The sequence below is a fragment of the Eleutherodactylus coqui genome, chromosome 7 (assembly GCF_035609145.1).
Source record: "Eleutherodactylus coqui strain aEleCoq1 chromosome 7, aEleCoq1.hap1, whole genome shotgun sequence".
Classification (NCBI taxonomy): domain Eukaryota; kingdom Metazoa; phylum Chordata; class Amphibia; order Anura; family Eleutherodactylidae; genus Eleutherodactylus; species Eleutherodactylus coqui.
This window is the reverse complement of record NC_089843.1, coordinates 46,559,043-46,571,997: the sequence shown is the minus strand read 5'-3', so window position 1 is coordinate 46,571,997 and position 12,955 is coordinate 46,559,043. Positions and strand designations below refer to the sequence as shown.

Sequence of the window (12,955 nt, the reverse complement as noted above, 5' to 3'; positions counted from 1 at the left end):
AATACTAATGTTTACCTAGAAAGTGATATAAATACTAACACTTGTGAGACAAAAAGCCATAATGAGTAATGTGTAATATGTAAATCCCCCGTATAACAGGATAGATAGTGCACTCATATTCACTGCAGAACTCCTGGTGCTAATATTGTGTGATTACTGTATATTGTGTGACTGATGTGTATTTTGTGTCTGGTGATCTCGTCGCTCGACCCCCTGGTGACACTATGGAAGGTCTTACAACATTTATAAAACACAGTCTGACCGACAGAAAAACAACAAAGTTAGAGTTCTTGAAAAGGGGAGGACAAAAATAACAAAATGAGAATACAACTAAACCTCTATTATGTCAGACACAACTCAGCGGTCCTGACAGAACACACTGACCTACCACCACCACAGAGATCCAGTGGGCTGAAGGACTGGTGGTGATGTCACTGCTGTGTCTTGTGTAATAATCAAGCTACTCTGTGCGTGATGTGCCACCAGAAACACTGGTACTATAATTTCCTAATAATTACTGGTCTTCATGTTCTGTTTTTTTAAATGTTTTTATTATATATGTCATTTTCAATAAACAATTTCTTAATGATAATTTTTGCAGTCCTATCTTGGACTTTGATTTGGGGTTTGTCCTATACTGTATACAGCCTACAAATAGATCTCTGTAATCTGATCCTATAATCATATGTTACAGAGGTTGTAGCAGTATAGAAAGTAATCCCCAACTCACAATGCAAACTTAAAACATTATCTCAATATTCTAGCAAAACCATAAACTGGCTGTAATACATATCTCACCCACTGGGTGGCCACATATAGACACATATAGGATACGCATCTCCCAACAGCGTGTCATGAAATCATGCTTTTTTTCAAAACTCTTCCTCTCAGACCACAAATCTAAGGATTTATTGAGGCAAGAGGAACACATCTGGATGTGTAAAAGAACAGACTATGGGCTTAGTCACACGACCGCATTGGCGCCCGTGTTACTGCACAAGCAGACGGCGGCACTTCAGGACGTACGTCTCTCTGCAGCGCTGGAAGAAAGAACACATGACCGGCAATGGAGCCGGTCACATGTTCTTTCTTCGGGCGCTGCAGAGATTCGTCCACATCTGCAGTGCAGCAAACTTTTAGTGCAGGAACAAGGGTGCCAATGTGCCCGTGTGACTAAGCCCTAAACATGTACCATACACCACCTCATGCTGCTAGGTTTCTGTTGTTCTGACAAGTAAATCTGTATTTTACCATCTGTGAAGTTAATTAATGCCCTATACTATGTACTACATTCACAAGGTGACACATTAAGGTATCTCATCACATATACCGGCATATAAATGTCTTCTGCCCTCAGTTGCTCATAGACAGCACCTCATGTGGTTTTACAGAAGCTTAACCCCCTGGTGACCGTCCTTTCTGTGCCTTATGAACCAAACAATTTGCGTAGTTACATTGCAAGAAGCATAAGCAGTTGCCATAGCCACATGAGGGCTTGCTTTTTGTGAGATGAGTTGGTGTTTTTAATGACACCACTCTGGGGTAGATATAATGTATTGCATCATTTTTATTACATATTTTGGGGAGGAGATTAAAACACCCAGAAATTCTGCCATTGTTTTTCTGTCACAGCCTTCACCATGTGCTAACAATAATATGATACTTTTATTATCTGGATCAGCACAATTACTGTGATAACAAGTTTTTATTCTGTAGTTTCTTTATATTTTACTGTTTTTAGCACAAAATAATCCACAATTTTAAAGACTAATTGAATCTGCAAAGCTGCAGTCTAAAAGCCGTAACATTTTCATGTTTCCAGCAGCAGAGCTACGTGAGGTCTTGTTTACAGCAGCAGAGCTACGTGAGGTCTTGTTTCCAGCAGCAGAGCTACGTGAGGTCTTGTTTCCAGCAGCAGAGCTACGTGAGGTCTTGTTTCCAGCTGCAGAGCTATGTGAGGTCTTGTTTCCAGCAGCAGAGCTACGTGAGGTCTTGTTTCCAGCAGCAGAGCTACGTGAGGTCTTGTTTCCAGCAGCAGAGCTACGTGAGGTCTTGTTTCCAGCAGCAGAGCTACGTGAGGTCTTGTTTCCAGCAGCAGAGCTACGTGAGGTCTTGTTTCCAGCAGCAGAGCTACGTGAGGTCTTGTTTCCAGCAGCAGAGCTACGTGAGGTCTTGTTTCCAGCAGCAGAGCTACGTGAGGTCTTGTTTCCAGCAGCAGAGCTACGTGAGGTCTTGTTTCCTTCGGAAAGCGTTGTAGCTTTTAATTATACAAGTTTGAGCTACATATGGCTTTAGGATTGCTTTTTATTGTGTTTTTTTGGGATGCAAACAAAAGAAAAATAACTATCCTGGAGCTTTTCTTTTTAATTATATTTTTTGGCGTTCACCAAGTGAACTTAAATCCAAAATATTTTCACTGTCTGAGTTGTTACAAACATGGTAAGGGCTGCGTTCTAAAATTTTCACAATGTGTTTTTGTGAGGGAAAAATGCATTTTTTAAAAACGATGTATTTTTTTAAGTGAGCTTTTTTTACGCTATTTCTTAATTGAGAGTACTTGAAGATGTGTTCATTCAATCATTAGGCTAGTACACTGCATTACTTATGTACTGCATTCGTCTAAGCCTATGGCAGCAGCCTAGTAGATTGCTGAGGCAAGTTACATGGCAGACACGGAGGCTTTTGTCAGGCGTCTGGCTGCCATGGAAGCCCATTGGTGTCTTGCAATCACATTGCAAAGTGACGACGAGTGACAAAAGAAGCTCCCTGACCCGGTTATCTTTTCACATAATGAAAACAAAGCTTTAATACTGTGTAGCCAGTAGAGCAAAATGTGATTGTTCCCAGCAAGAGAAACCACATAATCTTGTAGATATGATACCTTTTAGTGGCTGACAAAAATACATGATGTTAATGCGAGCTTCTGAACCAACATGTATTTTTGGCCCCTAAAAGGTATCATATCTACAAGATTGTGTTGTTTCTCTTACTGAGAACAATCCCATCTTTCAACATGCTACTGTTGCTATTGATTGAAGCATATACAGAGTTAAGCTGACAGGATCTGAGTTTCTCCTTTCCTGTTGGTTAGTGCAGAAGCCTGGCTGTCAGTTTGTGATGTTTGAGCTGGTTTAAAGCTCACTAGTGATCACCGTAAAAGGGCATATTGGCGATCCCTAAGAAGGTAAAGAGATTTTCTAGGATTTTCTATTTCTTCTTTTAGGTGGTAAAAATAGACCAATAGAATTTGTGTATATTTATTAAAAGTGCCAAAATTGGGAAGATTTTGAAAAAATTGATTTTTTTTTCACATCTTCAACTGCAATATCTCAAAAATGTGCAAACATGATGTACACATTTTTATATGATATATATTTCCTTCTGTTTACTTTATTCTGGAAGCAGATTTGAAAAACTTACAACGTAAGTTTAATATTAGTTGTTAAAATTTTGAGCAACATTTTCTTTTCCTACACCAAGCTAAGATTGCAAAGGCTCATGGGTGTCAGAATGATAGATACCCATACAAATGACCCTATTTTAAAAAATACACATCCTAATATATTCACTAAGGGTTGTCTTGAGTATTTTGACCTCACAGTTTTTTTCAGGAGTTAATGCAATCTATAGGAGAAAAAATAACATTTCATATTTTTGCAAATATGTTATTTTAAAGACAGTTTTTTTTTTCCTATAGTGCACATGAAAATCAGGATTAGCACCCCAAAATGGATACCCCTGTTTGTCCTGTGTTTAGAAACATACCAAAACTGAATGGAGCAGCTGGTGTCTTTCAGAACATAAATTTTGCTTGAAGGTGTTTTAGGCCCCATTGCACACTTGTGGGGAGAACCCCCACAAATGACCCTAATTTGAAAACTAGACCCCTTAACAAATTCATCTAGGGGTGTGCAGTGTATTTTGACCCCACAGTATTTTAATGAATCTAAGCAAAGCAGAAGGAAAAAGTTACTATTTTTTTTCTTGATAATTGTGTTTTTTTAAGAACAGGTTTTTTTTGTACGACACACATATGAATAAAGACTTGCATCCCAAAATGGATACCCGTTTGTCCTGTGATTAGAAACATACCCAATGTAGCCCCATTCTGCTTACTGGACACGTGGCTAGGTCTGCAATGGAGGAAACACCCTTTGACTTTCATGGCGCAGCTTAATAAATTCCAGGCCCAATTGCCATCAAGCTGCCAAATGATACAACATCCCCCACAAGTGACCCCATTTTGAAATGTAGACCCCTTAGCCTATTTTTCTAGGTTTGTATTCAGCATTATGAGCCCCAGTTTTTTGCAAAAATTATTATAAAGCAGGTGAAAAATAAATAAAATGGAATTTTTTCATAAATGTTACTTTCAGTTTTTTGCTTCAAGGAGGCAAAAATGGGGAGACGCAACCGAAATAGCACTAGTTCTTTTGTGTTCAGCATTACACCCATTGTAGGCCCAATCTACTTACAGGACCCATTGCTAGGCCTATAATGGAGGGAACACCCATTAGATTTCAGGGCACAACTGAGTACATTCCAGGTCCCATTACTCACTTAGGGTGACTACCCACTAGCGTTTTTTTTCTGCTGCGAGTTTGCTGCTATTTTTTTTTCCAATTGTCAATGGGATTTTCTAATGTTAAAAGTGCAACGTTGCGTTGCGTCGCACAGCATTGTGTCGCGTAGCGTTGCTATTTTAACATTAGGAAGTCCCATTGACAATTGGAAGAAAAAATAGCAGCAAACTCGCAGCAGAAAAAAAACGCTAGTGGGTAGTCACCCTTATGCAGAAAAAATAATTGACTCTAAAAAAAATATCCCCTCCCCCTTCTTTGGCATTCCCTAAATCTTAGATAAAAGTAATAAGGTAAAACTGTGTGGTATGTCTCTAAAGAGGGGTAATTACACAGGTCTGGTTGGAATGGGCACAGGGGGCAATAAAACTGGGCATCCCTCCTCCTCCCATACTTGCTGCAAACCCAACACTATTTTGGGGGGTATTTCTTGACCTCAGTGGCAGGGATGGGGTATAGAAAGTGGCGCTCTGTGGAACTTTGTAAGCTTGCTGAGGTGTGGCGGTCTCACACAGAAGGCACTCAGCAAATTGCTCCAGGAACTGCAGGAAGGTGAGCGTTCCAGGGGCATTTTTGTAAATTACATATTACAGGTAGCGGTCTGAATAATGCTGGGCTCACATGGCCATATGTTGAATCCTCTTGAGGAAGCCCACAGTGGATCCCAGCAGTGGCCCCAGCTGTTGCCCTGCATACGGCCAGGTAGTGTACGGTGCCTAACTGTGTACTCACATAGGCGGTCATGTACAATACACCTTTCTTTTACTGTTAGTTTATATTTCTTGCATCGTCACTTACCGATTATGCAGGTGCCTGCACCCTGTACACAATATAATTGCGTACGGGCTGCGGGTATATCCGTGACCATAGAGCACAATGGGCTTTATGTCGTGGATATCTGCGGTTAAATAGAACATGCAGCGTTCTGTTCTCTGCAAGTGGATTACGTAATTCCGACCCACTAATGTAAGCAGTATTGTGTAATTCAATGAATTTGATTGATCTGCGTATTACCTCAGATCAAACGCATGTGGAATCTGCAATTCCTATTTGTTCATGTGAGACCATCCAAAGGTAGATTGCTACCTTTTTATACCATTTGATAATGGCGGTCACATGACCGAGAACTGCTCTATGAGGCCTCCGGTCACTGCTCCAGACTCTCGCCTACCTTTGGTCAGGAGCAGGGAGATTTTAAATTTCCCGGGACCTCCTCACCTCTTGTGTCCATCACTTTTCCAGTGGGCGCATGAGCAGAAGCCGGGGAAGGTCTGTGGAAGATGATCACAACAGGGTTCAAATATCGCATACTGCTGCCCCCCATGAAATCTCCAGGCTCTTGGCTATGTTTGGAAGCCAGGAGCAGGGAGGTTTTAAATTTCCAAGGGCAATTCTCATCTTTTGTGCATGCGACTACCATTTTGCTGAAGGGCTCATGCGCAGAACATTTCATCGGGGGACAGATCCGGGCGCCTGCGGTAAGTGATTTCATTTCCCCTCATGGATACGACCCATGAAGGGAGATGAAACTTTTTAATACTTTTTTTAAAACATTTTTTTAAAACTTTTCATGATTGCCATTGCCCCCCCCCCCCCCCGCTGGCCCCCGACACCCCCCCCCCCCCCCCCACATGCTGCTCGGGTGATCACACAGTTACTCGATAAGACTGCTACTCGATTGAGTAGCAGCCTTAAACGAGCATGCTCGCTCATCTCTAGTTAACATTTATTCCATTATTTCTTTAGTCCCACAATGTGATCTTTGGTATTCTCAATAAAGCAAAGAATTATTTCATATGCGTCTAAAACTGCAAAACAATCTGTTAGGTTGTGCTGATGGATCCGCCTAATAGATATACAGCTGTGATACTTTTGGAGGGTCTTTCCTATACTTCTGACTGCATGGTTGCCGATGGGGACAGAGGGAACTCCCTCTCTTTGTCTCATCACCTAGATACCATGGCTGTTATTGACCGTGGATCTAGGGAGTTAAATGACTGGGATCAGAGTCTTTCTGATCCTTGCCACTGCAGTGACAGTTCGGCTGTCAGTCAGCACAGGGATCATGCTGGTGCAGGACACTTGATATAAATGTCTGTCATAGCAGCTAAAGACAAGTTGTTCTATGAGGATCATTTACATCATGGAAGTTTACGGGTTACAAATAGAAAGCATCTTAATATATTCCTCCAGTTCTATCATGTTCTGTGCTTCAAAGTAGACTTGCTGGGAAGAGTTGTGTATGCCATAAAGGCTTCAGCAATACAGCTAGGTCCTGGAAGGTGCTGCAGTGCATTAGGGGAACAATGCATGGCCTGCCAGTAAAGAGCACTCCCAGATTGTTAGCCGATGCTCCAGCCCTGTAACCCGGCTATGTATCGCACTACCCAGTTTCCTGCGACGCAATAGGATCCCTGCACTTCGCAGTCGCCGGCTGTCACTGCTTTTTTCTTCCGCCGCTGTGGGATTCCTGATGCCGGCTGCGATCTGCAACTAACATGGGGGTGAGTGAGTATCTGTTCCACCTGCGCTGTTTGCCGGATGTGAGTGTCTGTCCCGCCGGCGCTGTGTGCTCCATGCTTCTGCCCGTAATGTCCAACTGACCAGAAGGGCGGCGCCTGATGACCCTCCACCGGCAAAGCCGCTGTATGCATGTCACTTCCATCCTTAGTGGGCTGCCAGGACCTGCAGTCCAGCCAGCTGTGCAACCAATCACTTACAGAGGGCGTCAGCGCCCCTGTCAATTTTTTCTCCACCAGCACTTCCTGGTGGAATCAAGATACACCAGTACCCAAACAACTTTCATATCGGGAATTTGTGAAAATTTACTATACAATAGGAATATCCGTTTGGTACAAGAAAACCATATTGATGAATGTAAAGTCTCAATTCAGTTGGCAAATCTTCTGGATGTCACACATACTCAGCTCTGCACATCCCAACATGTCCCTGCACTCCTGGGTATTGCAGGCAACAGTTTGAGGCTGAGCAGCTTTGGGATGTTATGTGAGCTAAGACTTGGAAATGAGGAAGTGCTGTAATTGGAGGAGATGCGTATCTGAATGTCTTGTCTGAGGATTGTAAAGAGGTAGATTGATCTTTCTGTATATAGACCCCAAACTGTTTTGGATGTAGATTAATGTCTGGTCTACAAACAGAGGAGGTCTGGGCTCGGGTCTGTAAACAGTTCTATTTTTTCAAAAATTCTTTTAGGGAATCTGGCTTCTCATTAGTTTAGGGGTCTGGTCTGCGGTGTGTATTAATTTTGGGGTCATATGTTTGATTTGTGTTTCAGATGCTGTATGTTGGGGGTGTCTTTCATAAATGGGTGAAGCATGAAGAAAAAATGTCCATCATGTGTTGCTTTATGTTACCATTAATGAATCTGCCTGATGTCCCTTCTCAAAAGTTGGCAACTATGTTTTTAAGAACAATCTAGAAGATGCAGCAGTGCATGAGAAGAGGTGAAACCACAGAAGACGTCTCATCTGAGCTCCTTCTCTGTAATATAGAATATGATTCTTCTCTGCCAGTAAATGAGGAAGGAGGTTTTTGTACGGTTCTGTATCACTGTGTGACAGGATAGCTCTGATACTGCTGACAGTAATAATGTGCTATATCGTCTTTTGTCAATCCTGTGATTGTTAACTTGTAATTAGTTCCAGATCCGGATCCTGAGACACGCTCTGGGACTCCTGGTTGTCGGGTGCTTGTACTTCTGATAAGAAGCTTTGGTGGTTGTTCTGGTTTCTGTTGGTACCAGTGTAACACGCTGCCGCTTACACTAGAACTGCATGTACATGAGATGATGGCGGTATCTCCCGGGGACACAGCGGTATATTCTGGAGACACGGTCAGTACAATCTGTGCACAGGATCCTGGGGAGAAATAAGAGGAGACATGAATGTATTTCTATCATGGCTGTAATATGACATCTGTGCTGCTGGACTTTACACTGTGTCAGTAACTCTCACCATGAAGAGACATCAGTAAGACACCCAGCAGAAGCCCCTGAGAAGCCATCTTTATGTCTCTGGAGGGACAGCACAGACTATAGAGATGTCACCTGTACAATGTCTCCTATATAACAGCTGGAATCACTGGGGAACGGCCCTGAGAGCAGATACACAAATATCACATGCAAATCATCTTCTACTTCTCAGTATCACAGTTATTGTCTCTTTATGACAACTTCATTCAGTGAGCAGAAGATCAGATATAAGAGCTCTAATAAGGAGAGAACTCTTTCTATGGTGGGATTCTTCTGATCACTTTCTATGTCCTCCATGTTTGTTGCATATGTCGTGGCTGGTGGATGTGACAGCTTTCAGTAATACAATATAGACCAGGGAATGTTGAGAATAAACTATATTTATGAAACACAGAGATACAAGTTTGTGGAAGTGATAAACAACCCCAATTATGTTGTAGTATTGTTCAGCATTTCCTATTCTAGCTATAGCCTGACGGTGATACCTGTTACAGATGAATAAACACACGGTACTATTTAGTAGATACAGTAAGGCAGGGTTCACACACGGCGGATTCCCGTTGGAAATCTCGCGGTTTGGCCGCCGCAAAAACCGCAAGATTTCCGCCGGGAGAACCGCCGCGGCCAAAGCCGCGGCTTTGAAGCGGCTTGGCCGCATGCTTTTCCGTTGCGGCCGGCTCTCCCATAGAGGAGAGCGCGGCCGTAACATAAATAAACAAAAAACCAACTATAAACAGACATGCTCAATCTTTTGAAACCACGGATGTGGCCGCCGCAGCCGCGGTTTCAACCGGATTTACCGCAGCGGATTAGCCGTCCCGTGTGGACGAGGTTTCTGAGAAACCTCGTCCACATGGCTGGCTAATCCCGAGATTAGCGGCCGCGGGCGGTTTTGCCGCGGGCGGATCTGCTGCGGCAGAACCGCGGCAAATCCGCTCTGTGTGAATGCAGCCTAAGAGGACTTTTATGATAGTTATTGTCGTCACACTCCTTTACAGTTCGCTTATTACAACAGGCACTTCAGACTATCAATGTGGTATAGATGAACACAACGTTTAACTAAAGGCAAAGTTTAGGCCGGCATAAACAATCACTGACATGTTGGCTCGTGTGCCGGTAGTCCGTTCTATATAGTCCTCTACCCTCAAGCAACTCCTTCTTGTAATGTGACAATAGCTGCAGTGTTCTATTACACAGTAACAGGCCTGCCATGCGCTATTCTAGTATTTATCAGTCTGCTTAATTACTACAGTTGGTGAGGACGCCTCACTTACGGTTCTTCTCTCGTGTAGGATATTGTCGCTCTCCAGTTGCTCTCAGTAAATAGTCTGCCATTCGTCCTTCCGCATTCATAAAGGCTTCTAATGCAATATGTGCAGCAGTTGGCTTTCCTGTAGTTTATGATCTCACTGTGTAATCCCTCCAGTACGCTCTCTGTGGCGCTCCAGTATCACATCTTCCCTACTGCTGCTAGTCACAGTCTCCTAGTACAGCGTCATATAGCTTTGGTCTTCCAGTAGTAGTTTCTGATCTGCAGGGGCAGACTAGCCATTCAGCCCACCGGGTTCATTGGGAACCACACTGGCACTGCCCCTTAAGGCTCTCCCCGCATTAAAAGACACATTGCATGTTACTACCCTGTTTCCCCGAAAATAAGACGCGTCTTATATTAAAGGGGTTGTCCCGCGCCGAAACGGGTTTTTTTTTTTTCAACAGCCCCCCCCGTTCGGCGCGAGACAACCCCGATGCAGGGGTTAAACAAGAACACCGGACAGTGCTTACTTGAATCCCCGCGCTCCGGTGACTTCTTACTTACCTGCTGAAGATGGCCGCCGGGATCTTCTCCCTCGGTGGACCGCAGGGCTTCTGTGCGGTCCATTGCCGATTCCAGCCTCCTGATTGGCTGGAATCGGCACGTGACGGGGCAGAGCTACAAGGAGCCGCTCTCCGGCACGAGCGGCCCCATTCAGAAAAGAAGAAGACCCGGACTGCGCAAGCGCGTCTAATCTGGCGATTAGATGCTGAAAATTAGACGGCTCCATGGAAACGAGGACGCTAACAACGGAACAGGTAAGTGAAAAATTTCTGATAACTTCTGCATGGCTCATAATTAATGCACAATGTACATTACAAAGTGCATTAATATGGCCATACAGAAGTGTATAGACCCACTTTGTTTCGCGGGACAACCCCTTTAATTTTTGCTCCCAAATATGCGCTACGTCTTATTTTCAGTGGGTGTTTTATTTCGCCGCGGCAAATCCGTCTGTGGCCGCTAATCCCTCAATTGGCCAGCTTTGTGGACGAAATTTCTCAGAAATCTCGTCCACATGGGACAGCAAATCTGTCACGGCAAAGCTGGGAGAAGCCGGCGTTGTGGTGCGGATTCACCAGCCACAGAAACGGAAAAGCGTGCAGCCAGGTCGCTTCAAAACAAGCGGCTGAGTGCCGTGGGTTTTGAAGCAGCGCTTTCCCGCCGGAATCTCGCTGTTTATCGCTGTGGCCAAACTACGAGATTTCCGCTGGAAATACGCTCTGTGAGAACCCAGCCTTAAGAATCACACACAGGTTGCCTGACTCACACACAGAGCCATAAAAAAATAAGGGCTGAAAAGTAACGTACCTGTCTGCAGACAGAAGTTCCTGTACCACTTGTAAGCAGGGATGGTATTGCAGCTTCCGGCCACCAGGGGGAGCTCATCACTGCAGACATGTACAGCAGGAACAGAACGTACAGTATGGACTTTTCCAGCCAGCAAGGGGAGCTCACAACAGCACACTCGTACAACACAGCAGGGACAGGATAACAGCAGACTGTCTGCAGATCTACCTATACATCTGGAGGTAGGAGACAACGGGGATGGCAGCAGGGGACAGGCCTCTTGACTTGCCTGCACACTTTACTATGCCTTACTATCGGGGGTGCCTTATATTTGGGACTTCTGCAAATTTATGGGGTGCCTTATTTTCAGGGGGTGCCTTATTTCCGGGGAACATGGTAATATATGCACTGATAAATACGATGTATTGGTTAATATTTTGACCAAAATACATAAACTCACAACCTTCCATTGAAGCATTTTGGCTGTCTGCATGTTGAGGGTTGTGGTGCCTTTACCTGCCCTCTTGAATTAGCACATTTGGACATAAAAAGAACATTACTATTGAATGGGTGCACTTTTACTGTGTGTGGAACACAAAAAGTGGCACTTGCTATGTGGAACTTACATGTGGGTTATTTCTACTAAGACATAATGGACATGGAAATGATATAGAAGTTTGGGAAATGAATCTATAATCCTGGAAAATTAAGGAGTCAAAGATGTATAGGTCTCATTCTGCAGAGATAAGTTGTGACCAGCAGAAGTCATCATACTGGTCCGGGCCAGATGAAGAAAAAGTGAAAATGAACAACTCCGGTCAGAGGACATTTTCCTTGTGATCATTGGATAAAATGGTACTGTAATCGTTTATACGGTCTGCAAAGTGCCGGTGTAGATTTATATATACAGCTATCTGGTCACATTATGTGCGTGGGGAAGTAATATTGGTCTTTGTGTAGTGTTTTTCCAGCAACACTGTGATGGTAATATTATGTCACTGTCTGGGGGTATTATTTAACCCGCTGTGGTGCTGCAGTACACAGAATGGTCTGCAGAGGGCTATAGACAGGCATTCAGGCTGTACAGATTAGAGAACACCTGTAGGTATGTCAGAAAGTAACATAAAAGTATTTGCACTCAGTTGTCAGTGCAGCAGAGCTGAAAGGGCTGCAAGACTGAGTTCCAGTGTGGACCAGTGGAGCCCTCGAGTCGGACAGGGAGGACAACTCTAGGCTCTCACCCTGGTTGGGTATGGATGTGCAGTGTCCCGTAGGCTGACTCCAGACACATGGTATACGCTGAGGAGCTGGAAGGGCAAGATGCTGGCTTCTCATGGCGGCACTTACAATGCTCCCTCACAGGAGGGGCGCATGCAGCCAAGGCCAGGGCAGCACTGGGCCTCTTCCGGACACCCCTAGGATAGAGATGCTCAATAGATGGTAGACCAGGAAAAGAGTTTGTCACAGGTGACGCCACCGTTCCAGTACACACCAAAATGAACTCCGGCGAAGACCAAAATGAGCCACAGATATGAAGTACCTCAGGTCCCTGTGAGCGGTCAGGGCCTGGAATAACTTTTTTTGGCAAACTTCAACAATGCAAGGTACAATTTAGAGCAATGACAGTGCAGGAAATTAATAGACTTGAACAGTAATACCTCCACCGGTGATCCAGACTTCAGGGTGGCTGGGTGTGACAGACAAAATGCTTGTACTTTTACGCGGCGATCCAGCAGCTCCAGACGGTCGTGTAGGAAAATATCACGTAGGCCAAACCTCTGC

General features: G+C 44.1%; 1 gene segment (V, D, J or C); it reads right to left on the bottom strand.

Annotated features, from left to right (window-relative positions):
• Positions 1-8,147: 8,147 nt before the first annotated feature.
• On the bottom strand, positions 8,148-9,906 carry LOC136573498 (immunoglobulin kappa variable 3-20-like). The segment is given in 2 exon segments: positions 8,148-8,458; positions 9,846-9,906. Coding segments are annotated over 2 exon segments (372 nt in total).
• Positions 9,907-12,955: the final 3,049 nt, after the last annotated feature.